The 12,203-nt window shown below is 46.2% G+C and overlaps 1 protein-coding gene across 2 annotated transcripts; it reads right to left on the bottom strand.

The window, feature by feature from the left end:
* Positions 1-3,795: 3,795 nt before the first annotated feature.
* On the bottom strand, positions 3,796-9,462 carry ZNF689 (zinc finger protein 689). Of its 2 annotated transcripts, XM_027961454.3 has the most exons (3): positions 8,929-9,462; positions 8,605-8,718; positions 3,796-6,707 (listed from the first exon to the last, which is right to left on the bottom strand). In XM_027961454.3, the coding sequence occupies exons 1-3, from the start codon at positions 9,131-9,133 to the stop codon at positions 5,524-5,526; spliced, it is 1,503 nt and encodes a 500-aa protein (XP_027817255.1). In that variant the 5' UTR covers positions 9,134-9,462; the 3' UTR covers positions 3,796-5,523. The 2 variants fall into 2 exon arrangements, with proteins under 2 accessions (XP_027817255.1, XP_042095695.1); XM_042239761.2 differs by lacking the exon at positions 8,605-8,718.
* Positions 9,463-12,203: the final 2,741 nt, after the last annotated feature.

Consider the following 12,203-nt stretch of genomic DNA (forward strand, 5'->3'; position numbering starts at 1 on the left):
TTCAGCACATATAGTTCTGCTTTTTTTAATGGGTCTGGGAGCATCCTCCTAGCTCTGAATTCAAAAATTGGAGGTTTAAAAGAGAAGCAGTTCTCAAAGATATCATGCTGAATGACAGAAGCCTTAGACAAAAGAATACATGTTCTGTGATACCAGCTATATGAAGTTTTATATAATGGAAAATGAATGTATGGTCGGGACAAAATTACAACAGTAGTTGTCTCTGGTGGGGTATGGTTGGGATTGACTAAGTAAGGGCCTGAGGGAAATTTCTAGGATGATGATAATGTTCTGTATCTTGACAGGGGGTTGGGTTAGACAGATGGGTGCATTTGTCAATACTCAGCAAAATACACTTAAAATTTGTGCATTTTATGTAGGTTTGACTCAAAAATATGTAAAACAGATACTGAGCTCTAGTTGACGACATGCATGCTGAAATGTTTAGGGGCGAAGTGTACTGATGATGACAGTGTCTTTGAAATGCATCAGAAAATAAAATGGACTGGTAAAAAGATGGGTAGTTATGTGATAAAGAATAGTAAAGAATAGAATAGTAAAATGCTAATGGGTAGAAAATAGTTGATGAGTATATGGGTGTTCACTGAAAAATTCTAAAAGTAAAATGTTGGGAGGAAAAGAGAAAGAGAAGCAAGCTGGGTATTGTCTGGACAAAACATGATTAACCATTTTAAAGTGTACAATCAGGTAGCATTTAGTGTGTTCACAATGTTGTATAACCACCGCCTCTCTAGTTTCAAAGCTTCATCACCATTGAGACTTTGATTCAGGGTTACATTTATTCCTAAGTATTCTTTTTATGCTATTGTAAATGGAGTTGTTTTCTTATCTTTTTAGATTGTTCATTGCAACTGATTTTTGTGCGTTGATTTTGTATCTTGAAACTTTGCTGAATTCATTTATTAGCTCTTAGTGTGTGTAATCTTTAGGTTTTCTAGATATAAGATCATGTTGTCAGTGAATAGAGATAATTTTACTTCTTCCTTCCTAATTTGAATGCCTATTTCTTCTTCTTGCCTACTTGCTTTGCCTGGAACCTCTAATATAATATTTACTAGAAGTGGCAAAAGCAGACATTGTTCCTAATTTTAGGGGAAAAACTTTTAATCTTTCACCACTGAGTATGTTATTAGCTATGGGTTTTTCATGTATGGTTTTTATCATAGTGAGTTTCCTTCTGTTTCTTGTTCATTAAGTGTTTTTATTGTGCAAAGATGTGGAATTTTGTCATGCTTTTATTGCATTAATTGAGACGATCTGGGGTTTTTTTCTTTCATTCTATTAAGGTGACATATCACATTGATTTTTTGTCTGTTGACGCATTCTCAAATTCCAGGAATAAATCCCACTTGGTCATGGTATATAAACCTTTTTTTAATATACTGCTTTGGTTTGCTTATATTTTGTTCAAGATTTCTATGTCAATATTCACAAAGGATATTTGTAATTTTTTTGTAGTGTCTTTGCCTGTCTTTGGTATCAGTGTAAAAGTTTTCAAAATATATGCTGGATGCAAATTCCATTTCAGATCTGTGATTTGCAAATACTTTCTCCCAGTCTATGATGGATTTTCAGTCTCTTCAAGGTGTCATTTGAAGCACAAAGTGGTTTTTAAAATTTTGGGTTTTTTTGGCTGTGCTGCATGGCTTACAGGATCTTAGTCCCCCAACCAGTGATTGAACCCAGGCCACAGCAGTGAAACCACTAAGTCCTAACCACTGGACTACCAGGAAACTCCCCCCAAATTTTGACTTTGATGATCAGTTAATCAGTTTTTTCTTTTATCACTTGTGCTTCTGGTGTCATAGCTTAGTATCCATTTCCTAATCCAGAATCACAAACATACTTATGTTTCCTTTGAAGTTTTATAGCTTTTACGTTTAGTTCTGGGGTTCATTTTGAGTTAATTTTTGTATATGATTAGAGGTCCAACTTCTTTCTTATGATGTCCCAAGACCATTTGTTGAAAAGATTGAGACTTGAATTGTCTTGGCACCTTTGTTGGAAATCAATTAATCATAACTATTAGGGTTAACTTCTGGAAGAACATTTTCTCTTATTTAATAAAATTTCTCTCATTTGGATCTCTTAAGAATTAGAACCCTGAAAATTCTAGTTACTTTCCTTCTCCCATGCCCAGCCATCCTGGTAAATGGGTGCAGGTAAGAGTAGGAAGACAGCATGTCTTTGCCAATGTAACAAGGTCCTTCATCACGGGGACCCAACCTCCTATCAAAAGGCTCCAGCTCTGGAATTGACACAAATCTGAAAATTTGTTGAAGACAGGGCCTTGCAGTTTTGCATACTCAACAAGATGTGTTGCAACATGAGTCCCAAGGAGGAGCATTTCCTAACACTGGCTTTATGGAGTTCTTTTAAGAACTACAGACAGGAATGTATATAAAGTGCTTAACACAGTACACAGTACATCATAGATGCTCAACAAAGTGGCTAGAATACTATTGCAATGGGCCAAAGAACAAACAGAGCAGATACAGTGAATGCAGACTACTGTTTCAAGAAATTTAGCTGAAAATAGGAGATTAGGACAGAGGCCAAGGGACATTTACTGTTTTTAAAGACAGATTTTAGCATGTTTATAGGTTGGTATGTATGTTTCAGAAGAGAGACTCTGAAACTAGGACTTCCTGGTGGTCCAAGGGTCAAGACTCCACTCCCAGTGTAGAGGCCCCAGGTTCAACCCCTGGTCAGGGAACTAGAGCCTGCATGCACAACTAAAACCTGGTATAGCCAAATAAATAATGAATTTTTTTTTAAGGTATGTTTGTACCTTTAAAAAAAAAAACAAGACTCTGAAACTATAAAACTTAGAGAATAATAGATGGAGCAAAGTCCATGAGGGGGCAGAAGTAGAGGAAATCCAGGCATACCTGTACTGGGAAGCACTGTATGAGGGGCCTCCCCTGACAGCAAGTAGGAACAAGTGATCACACAGAGCTTTTGGAGTGACAGTATAGTGGAATGTTAAGCGAGTTCTTATTTGACACCCTGTTTTCTTAGTGAAAGAGAAGGCAGTCAGTGGTTTGGGACCTATGAAAGACAGTGATGTTGAAAGTTCAGCTGAGGATAAAGTGGAAAGGCTGGCTCCTCTCAGCAGCTTTGTAATTGTCTTCCTTCATAGCCCACACGTAGGCATACAGATGGGAGATAGACCCATAATGGCGTTGTAGATTAGTTCATTCTTTTGGTCACAAGTAACAGACTCTTAACTATCAGAAGCAGAAGAGAGAATCACTTGGAAGAATACTGGGACCAATAACTGACTACAGGGACTTCCCTGACGGTCCAGTGATTAAGAATCCAAGCTTCCAGTGCAAGGGTCATGGGTTCGGTTCCTGGTCAGGGAACTAAGATCCCGCAAGCTATATGGCACAGCCAAAAACAAAAACTCTCCCACTGGCTAGGTCAACCAGCTCAAGTTGGGATCCTGGGACTGATGAGGTAAACCTAAGAACTTGTCTCATCTCAGCCCTCTACAGACCACATACTGGGATTGCCTACCAACAGCTCTGAAATTTTATGAGTTACAATTGAGGTCCAAAGAAATTTCTAAAATTCCTAGGAAAGGAAATAGTTGGGTTAGCCTGGTGATGAAAGTAGGGAAAATAATCAGTTCTACAACAGAAGGTGAGGCAGAATTCTAGTAGGTCTCTGCTAGGCAAGGGCAAGGTTTCTATTAGAACTATAAAAATGTCTCCTCAGTCAAGGAACTAGATTTATAGTTTATAAACAATAATTTCACAAGGAACATAGTCACTCATCAGACATTTTAATGAATCCCAATCTGATATGACCTCTGCTTTGGGGTAGCCCATCAATCCAAGAAGAAACAGTTACAATGCAACTTGCTAAAAACCAGAACAGAGGTAATTACAAACACTCTGCCCCAGCCACAGACCCTTAGGGCTGACGGCAGAAGAAATGAGGGAAGAAGCAATGGATAGGAGGATGAAAGACTCCAAGGGCTGGACTATACATCATGTTTGGAAATTCCAATTTGGTGCAGCTCCCCAAGGCCAAGTGGTAGGCCTTGTTTAATTAATTCAGTAAAGCTTTACTGAGCACCTACTTAGGGATGGGTGCCATGAAGGCAAATCAAAGGTTAAAACATGTTGCTGCTGCCATATGGAGCTTCTGTGAGGGAGGCAGGCATGAACACAACTTGATGACTAGACTTCTGCTTCATATTCAATTATCTAACTTTCTAACTTTGCTGAATGGCCTCGCCTCATTTCATGAAAGATGCTGACAGAGGAATCAACAGAAGGTTCTATACTAGTGTTTCCTTATTCTCATGAGAATCAGGGAGGAGTGAAACCCAGTTCCCAAGAAATTCAAATCCACCAGATAAAGTACAAGCTGGTCCTGGTTTTACTTCTTGCTGCTAGACCACAGCTCCCCCACCCTGCTTTTCCTTAATATCAGTCTCCCAAAGCTCACCTGTGCTTATGTCCCAGACCTACCTTGAACCAAACTTCCAAACGCAGGGTGCAGAAGACTTAAGCATGTGGTTTAAAAAAACAGCTTAGATATATATAGGTGTCTGCAACCCAATAAAGCCCTGGTACACTGTCACCACCTCCAATCCAGTACAATCTAGACCTCTTCAAACAAGTCCAGACCAAGGAGGTATAGTGCACACTATGATGCTGACTTATTTTGTATGACTCTTTTAAAAAGACATCGAAAAACCAGGACCTGCCTGGGGAGAGATCACGTGTGGGAACTGAAAGCCTGTCTTTTAGGAATGATTGACCAAATTAATGCTATTTAACCTGAAAACAAGGCCTGGCGTGCTGCGATTCATGGGGTTGCAGAGAGTCAGACACGACTGAGCAACTGAACTGAACCTGAAAACATGGAAACATATCTGTGATTAAGTTTTCTGAAGGGCTGCTGCGTAGATCAAGTTTTAAACATATTCTGGGCAAGGCTTCCAGGGAAGGAGAAGGTAGTACGTAAGGGCCTTCTAAAGGTCAGAGCTATGCCACAGTGAAAGGACCCGCCTTGTGAGGTAGTGAGCTGCATTAAAGGAGGTTTTAAAGGGCAGATCACTTGGCAGGAATACTGTCAAAAGGGGGCTAAACCAAGTTTGTTTTAAACCTAGCAGGGAAGAAGAGGCAGAGGAGGGGGAAGATCTTGCACCCCATGAATGGGATCCTCCTGACTGCATGCACAAACTAGAAAACACAGCCCCTAAATGAGATGGGGAGAACCTTTAGCCTGATACCCCACACAGAGCAAGTCCTTTAGGACAGGGCAGGTTGGAAAATTTTTACCGCATAATGTCCCCTCTCCTTACTGAGGCTGTCTGTTCTAGATACATGTATTAAGGCAGCCAGCATGGTAGAATACACTAAACTTCAGCTCTGTATAGCAACAGGGTTTAGTTCTGACTCTTGATCTGTATGATCAGGGGGCTCCTTCCCTTTTCTGGGCCCCCTCCATGAAGTGAAATGAACTTACACAGTCCCTCCCCTTCTAAAGGGCCTGGCCTTTCTGGCTAGGCGCCCCTATGGCAGATCTAGGGCCACAGTTCTGGACGCTGGGGCTACACTTGTGGACCGCCAGAGACCACCTCTGGCGGAAGCAGCGGCCACACTCCAGGCAGGGGAAGGGCTTCTCCCCCGTGTGCAGGAGCTGATGCTGAGCCAAGTGGCTCCACTGGGCAAAGCGCTTGGAGCACAGGTCGCAGGCGTAGGGCCGCTCGCCCGAGTGGACGCGCCGGTGACTGGCCAGCAGTGAGGGGTAGGCGAATCGGCGACCACAGTCATCACACGCGTGCAGCTTCTCCTTCTCCTTCGTGTGCGTGCTGCGGTGGATGGCGAGGGAGCCGCTCCGTCGGAAGGCGCGGCCGCAGTCCGGGCAGGGGTACGGCTTCTCTCCCGTGTGCAAGAGCTGGTGCTGGAGCAGTGTGCTGCGCTGGGAGAAGCGGGCTTCGCAGTGCTCGCAGGCGTAGGGACGTTCCCCGGAGTGCACCCGCTGGTGACTGACCAGGCGAGAGGAGGACGAGAAGCGCCGCTCGCAGTCCGGGCACGGGTAGGGCTTCTCACCCGTGTGGATGCGCTGGTGGATGACCAGGGCAGTGCGCTGGCGGAAGCGCCGGTTGCATTCCAGGCAGGGGTAGGGCTTCTCTCCGGTGTGTGTACGCTGGTGGATGGCGAGCAGGGAGGGGTAGGCGAAGCGACGCCCGCAGCTCGGGCACTGGTGGGGTTTTTCACCCGTGTGCGTGGTCCGGTGATTGGCCAAGGACCGACTCCTCCGGAAGCAGCGGCCGCAGTCAGGGCAGTGGTAGGGCTTCTCACCTGTGTGGATGACCTGGTGCTGGGAGAGGTTCTTGCGCTGGGAGAACCGCTTGCCACACTGGTCACAAACGTAGGGACATTCCCCAGAGTGTGCCCGCCGATGACTGACCAGCAGGGACGGGTAGGAAAAGCGGCGCCCACAGTCCGGGCAAGGGTAAGGCTTTTTCAGATTCTGGGCACACTTGTGGCTCTGCAGGGCTGGGTGATCGGGAAAGGTACAACCACAGTCAGGGCAGATGGGACTTCCTGAGGTCTGCCGGGGAATCAGGCGGGGTTTGCTGGGCCGCCGACCACGCTTCCCCTTTCGGGGCGCTTCCTTAGGTGGGAATACTTCCTTCTCTTCATTCTTCTTTCTGGTTTCTACAGGGACACAAAGGAGAAATTAACAAATACTGGGCTTCTACTCTTTCCTATTAGTGTTACAGGTTATAAAACAGACTCAACACCATCTTCAAGGAGTGTTAGTGACACAGACAACCAACCAAGTGAGACATACCACTCCAGAATATGGAGGGTACTACCGAAGCCCCTAATCCAGCTTGGAGAAGTCAGGGAAGGTTTCTTGGAAAGATTAACCTGACTATAAAAACTAAAAAATTTTTGAAGAGGTTAAATTTAAGGCAGGAAATGAAAACAAATGAGGTATGATCTGGCAGTAACTAGGTCATAAGGCCCTCTAAGTCCATGCTTCTCAAATTTTATTGTGATCCTAATCATTTGGAGGGCTTAATGAAACACATTAGGGCTTCGCAGGTGAAGCAGTGGTAAAGCTGCCTATTAATGCAGGAAACTCAGGAGATGAGGGTTCAATTCCCAGGTTGGGAAGAACCCTTTAGAGGAGGAAATGGCAACCGAATCCAGTATTCTTGTCTGGAGGATCCCATGGATAGAGTAGCTTTGCGAGCTACAGTCCATGGAGTCGCAGAGTTGGACACGACCTAGTGACTGAGCATGCGGGTATGAAACAGACTGTGGGGCCCTACTGCCAGTTTGGGATTCAGCAGGTCTAAGGTGGGGCCTGGGATTCTGTATTTTCCAATACACTCCCAAGTGATGCTGCTGCTGCTGCTGGTTGTCTGAGACCACACTCTGGGAACCAAACCTAAATATACAGCCAAATCAACTGGGGCTATTGAAAATACACACACATCTATATGAGTAAATGAATAGTTCTGGGATAGGGTCCAGAAATGTGTATTTTCACCAAATTCCCCAACTGACTTACATATAACTGCCAACCATTTGACAACTGCCTTGGCAAAAACTGAAAAGTTTTAAGCAAGGAATATGTCAAAACTTAGAAAAATCCCTGCTCTTAGAGAACCTGGCAAAGAAACTCCAGTTACCTGAATGGCCTTAATCAGAGCCTTACTTCATCCTGAGGGCTAAAGATTCCTGCACTGATCAGGGTCACTTGGCCAGAAGGGCAAAAAGAAGCCAGTGCATGCCAGACCACTCTTCCCTCATCCTTTCAATCCAAACCTGGAAAACTCAAGAGGTATAGGTACTCTCAGTGTTAGCTGCTCAGTTAGTGGTCAGTTACCACTGACCTTGCGACTCCATGAACCACAGTCCACCAGGCTCTTCGGTCCACTGAATTCTCCAAGCAAAAATACTGGAGTGGGGTGCCATGCCCTTCTCAAGGGAATTTTCCTGACCCAGGGATTGAACCTGGGTCTCCTGCATTGCAGGCAGATTCTTTACCTTCAGAGCTTCCAGGGAAGCCCTATAGACTGTCTTAGAGCCCAATTTAAAACAGGCTGGAGGCAGAGTCCCGGGAAGGAGGCAAGAGGGTGTTGGAAGTAGAGGTTTAGTTGCTCAGTCATGTCTGATTCTTTGGGACCCCATGGACTGTTGCCGACCAGGCTCCTCTGTCCATAGGATTCTCCAGGCAAGAATACTGGAATGGAGAGCCATTTCCTTCTCCAGGTGATCTTCCTGACCCAGGGATCCAACCAGGGTCTCCTGCATTGGCAGATGGATTCTTTACCACTGAGCCACCTGGGAAGCCCCAAGAGGATGGTAACTCTTATTAAAAGTTCACTGATCCATTTACACAACAGACAACTGCATGTGGTCAGTTTAGAAATTGACAACAGGGATTGGACACCATCACAGAGAAAAAAACTCTGAAGTTCTGAAAATAAATACAGTAAATGGAGCATTCCAGCTTGGGTCATAGCTACCCCTCGGCACCGAAAAACTCTGGACTGAGTCATTAGAGGCTGCAAGCCCTCCAGAGGCATTTTCCACTCACTTCTTTGGACTGCTACCCCTTTTGGGCACTCCTGTGGATCCAGGGCAGCCGTTTCCCAATCATCAGTATTTCGTTCCAACCAGGAGATGAGGGCTGGTTTGGGACCTGCGCAGCCTGAGGGAAGGAGAACCAGTCAGGCCCAGCTCATACACAATCCTGGGTAGACTGATCTACCCGGTGGCATCATCTGCCCAGCTCCCGTCCTCCTCCCCTGACACGACGTGGTCGCAGGCCAGGACCCTGGACCTCTAGACTCCCTGCTTCCTCCCACCCCCAGCTCCTCCATCCCTTCGGGCCGCGGAAGCAGACTGGGCCGGGCCTCACCGAGCGCGCCCAGGTGGCCGTAGGTCTCCTGCATCACGTCCCGGTATAGGGCCCTCTGCGCGGGCCGCAGACACCCCCATTCCTCCCGGGAGAAGTACAAGGCCACGTCCCCGAACTTCACCGCCCTCGGTCTCCTTCCCCTTCTCCGGCCGGGTCTGGCCTCTCCTGGTCCCCGCACAGGAAGCGGAGGCGAAGGCCGCGCCATTGGACCCGGGAAGCCGGCACCACGGCCTTGCCCGTCCCAGCGTCGGCCCCTGGGCGCTGGAGGGGCCGGGGATTTGGGAGCCCCCGCCGGACCCGTGCGGAGCGTGCCGGGGAGGCCCGGCGGGAACCGGAATCAGCCGCCTGCGGGGCTAACGGAAACCTTTCGCTGTTATTCAGGAAACTCCTGCCCGAACTTGGGTGAAAGGCACCGGAAGATGCCTTCGGGGAAAATGGCGGCGCCGCTACTGCACCGCCTTTGCCTGAAACACAGGCAGTTTCCAGCTATCGATTTTATTGACCGGAGCGCCATGCCGGCTGCCTAACCTCTTTGCCCTCAAGTGTGATGGCGCTGCGATTGGGCTTCACGCCCTTTTTTCCCCCGTTCCACGCGCTCATTGGGCAGCGGCCGAAGATCGAGCATTCTGATTGGATGATGCCGAAAGCGGCCTGTTTGAACGAAGCCAAGGGAAGCGTAAGGGCAGATAAGCTGGACCCTTGGGTCGGGTGACTGCCAGGAGTCTTGAGGCGGAAAGGGGCGAACCCGTCGGGGTCAGGAACGGTACTCTGTTCCCTAGAGGTGCAGCCCAACCGAGGCAGGGAAGGATTTCAGCGACGGAGCCACTCTGGCCAACCGGGGCCCGCGATTTCCCTGGGTTGTCTTTCCTGGCTTTCTCTTCTGATAGTGGGTTAGTTCCTTATTGCCCTTTGAGGAAGGGAATTAATATTAGTGTTTCCTGTACGCAGGTACCTCGCCCAACATATTACACATTTCAACATTTATTTTTTGCTACTTCTGTGTGAAGTGATGCTTATCATCCTGGTTCTACCGATGAGGAAAAAGTCAGAGGGTACTTGCTAGTAAGCAGAAGGAACAAAGATTTTGTGGTACTGAAGAAAAACGCACCAGCCTGAAACTTGCGAGTTGAGTTTTATTCAGGGACCTTAACTGAGGACTATATTCTCTCCGATAGCTCTGAGGAACTGCTCCGAGGAAGGAGCCAGTATATATAGCAGATTTTGTTGGAAATAATATTTCCACAAAAAATATGTGTTGGAAATAATCAAAAGATTTTTGCTGATCACAAAAAACCCCGACATTTCAAATTAATGATATTGTACTTTTCTCTGTTGGAAGAGCATCGGGACGTGTTGAAAATGTTCTTTACATATGCAACTTATTGTAACTATAGCCCAGTATCTAAGGAATAGAATGTTTCCTGTATTTTTCCGTCTTGAATTCACCTCAGGGTGCCCATTAGGACAGGGACAGGGGGACTTGGCGGTTTTAGTGGCTGATGGCGGGCAACATTTGCGGTTTATTCATTCATTAATTCATTATTCATTTATTCATGCCAACATTATGGCATGAATAGCAGGATATCTTCCCTCTCCATAGGGCCCCGCCCTCTTGGTGTGCGGGGGTATCCCCCTAGGCTTGTGAGATCTCAGTTCCCCCATGAGGAATTGAACCCTAGCCACAGAAGCGAGAGCCTGGAATCCTAACCCCTTGGCCACAGGGAACTCTCATACAGGGCCTACCCCACCCCCCATACAGGGGCCCCTCTTGGTCATAAATTCAAGTTAGGTTTAAGAGGCATTTCATAATCAATTTGTCCCATGGCACCAGGAATTTTCATTTCTAGGTCAGAGGAGGATTTTATTGATCAGCCACCCAATGTGCTATTTTTGGACTAGGACCAGGAAATGTTTTCCCCTGTTGCTTCTTCATACCTAGAGTAACACTGTTAGAATTATTTAATATAGAGTTATATATATGATCAATTGCCTCAAGACATTTAGCCACCATTAATTCTGTTGGAGGCCTGGTTATACATTAGGTAATGCAAGAAGTGAAGTCGCTCAGTTGTGTCTGACTCTTTGCGACCCCATGGACTGTAGCCCACCAGGCTCCTCCATCCATGGGATTCTCCAGGCAAGAACACTGGAGTGGGTTGCCATTTCCTTCTCCAGGGGATCTTCCTGACCCAGGGATCGAACCCAGATCTCCTGCAATGCAGGCAGACACTTTAACCTCTGAGCCACCAGGGAAGCTGGTTATACATTAGGTAATGCAAGAGGCAACAATCTTATAAAATAAATAGGCTGTAAGTAATACAGCTAGTAATATTAATAAGATTATAGTACAGCAGAGAGACACAGGGCTTCCCTTGTGGCTCTGTCAGGAAAGAATCTGCCTGCAATGAGGGAGACCTGGGTTCGATCCCGGGGTTGGGAAGATCCGCTTGAAGAGGGCATGGCAACCCACTCCAATATTCTTGCCTGGAGAATCCCCATGGACAGAGGAACCTGATGGGCTGCAGTCCATGGGGTTGCAAAGAGTCGAACATGACTAAGTGACTAAGCACAGCACAGCAGAGAGACACAGAGCATACATAATTTGAAAACAACAAAAAGAACAAATTTCAATGATTAGTATAGCTGTGATTTGGTTATAAGAAGCCATCAAGTCCAGAGGTGAACTAGCTATGCTCAGTCGTTCAGTGTGTCCAACTCTTGTGACCCCATGGACTGTAGCCTGACAGGCTCCTCTGTTCATGGAATTCTCCAAGCAGAAATACTGGAGTGGGTTGCCATTTCCTATTCCATGGGATCTTCCCGACCCAGGAATCAAGCCCCCATCTTGTGCATCTCCTGCACTGGCAGGCAGATTCTTAACCACTGTGCCACCAAAAACAGTATAGCTGTTCCTCTGAAATTGAAAAATATAATTTATTACCCAGCAACTCCTCTTTGAGTATATACTCCAAAGAAGTCAAAGCAGGGTCTTAAGGAGATATTTATGCACACACGTGTTTATAGCAGCATTATCCACAATAGTCAAGAGGTGGTAGCAACCCAAGTATCTGTGGACCAATGAATGGATAATGAAAATGTGGTGTTTACAAACAATGGAATATTAACCAGTCAAAAAATTAAGAAATTCTGCAACATGCTACAACTGAGATGAAACTTGAGGACATTATACTAAGTGAAATAAACCAGTCATAAAATGATAAATACTGGATGGCTGCGCTTATATGAAGTATCGAAAGTAGCCAGTTTCACAGAAA

The sequence above is a fragment of the Ovis aries genome, chromosome 24, assembly GCF_016772045.2.
Source record: "Ovis aries strain OAR_USU_Benz2616 breed Rambouillet chromosome 24, ARS-UI_Ramb_v3.0, whole genome shotgun sequence".
NCBI classification, from domain to species: domain Eukaryota; kingdom Metazoa; phylum Chordata; class Mammalia; order Artiodactyla; family Bovidae; genus Ovis; species Ovis aries.

What these genes read in the sequence shown, in the direction of transcription:
- ZNF689 (XM_027961454.3), bottom strand. Translation starts at nt 9,133, where the DNA reads ATGGCGCGGCCTTCGCCTCCGCTTCCTGTGCGGGGACCAGGAGAGGCC. An exon ending in CGGCCACCTGGGCGCGCTCG is followed by an intron (nt 8,719 to 8,928) that starts GTGAGGCCCGGC and finishes TCCTTCCCTCAG; the next exon opens with GCTGCGCAGGTCCCAAACCA. An exon ending in AGGGGTAGCAGTCCAAAGAA is followed by an intron (nt 6,708 to 8,604) that starts GTGAGTGGAAAA and finishes GTGTCCCTGTAG; the next exon opens with AAACCAGAAAGAAGAATGAA.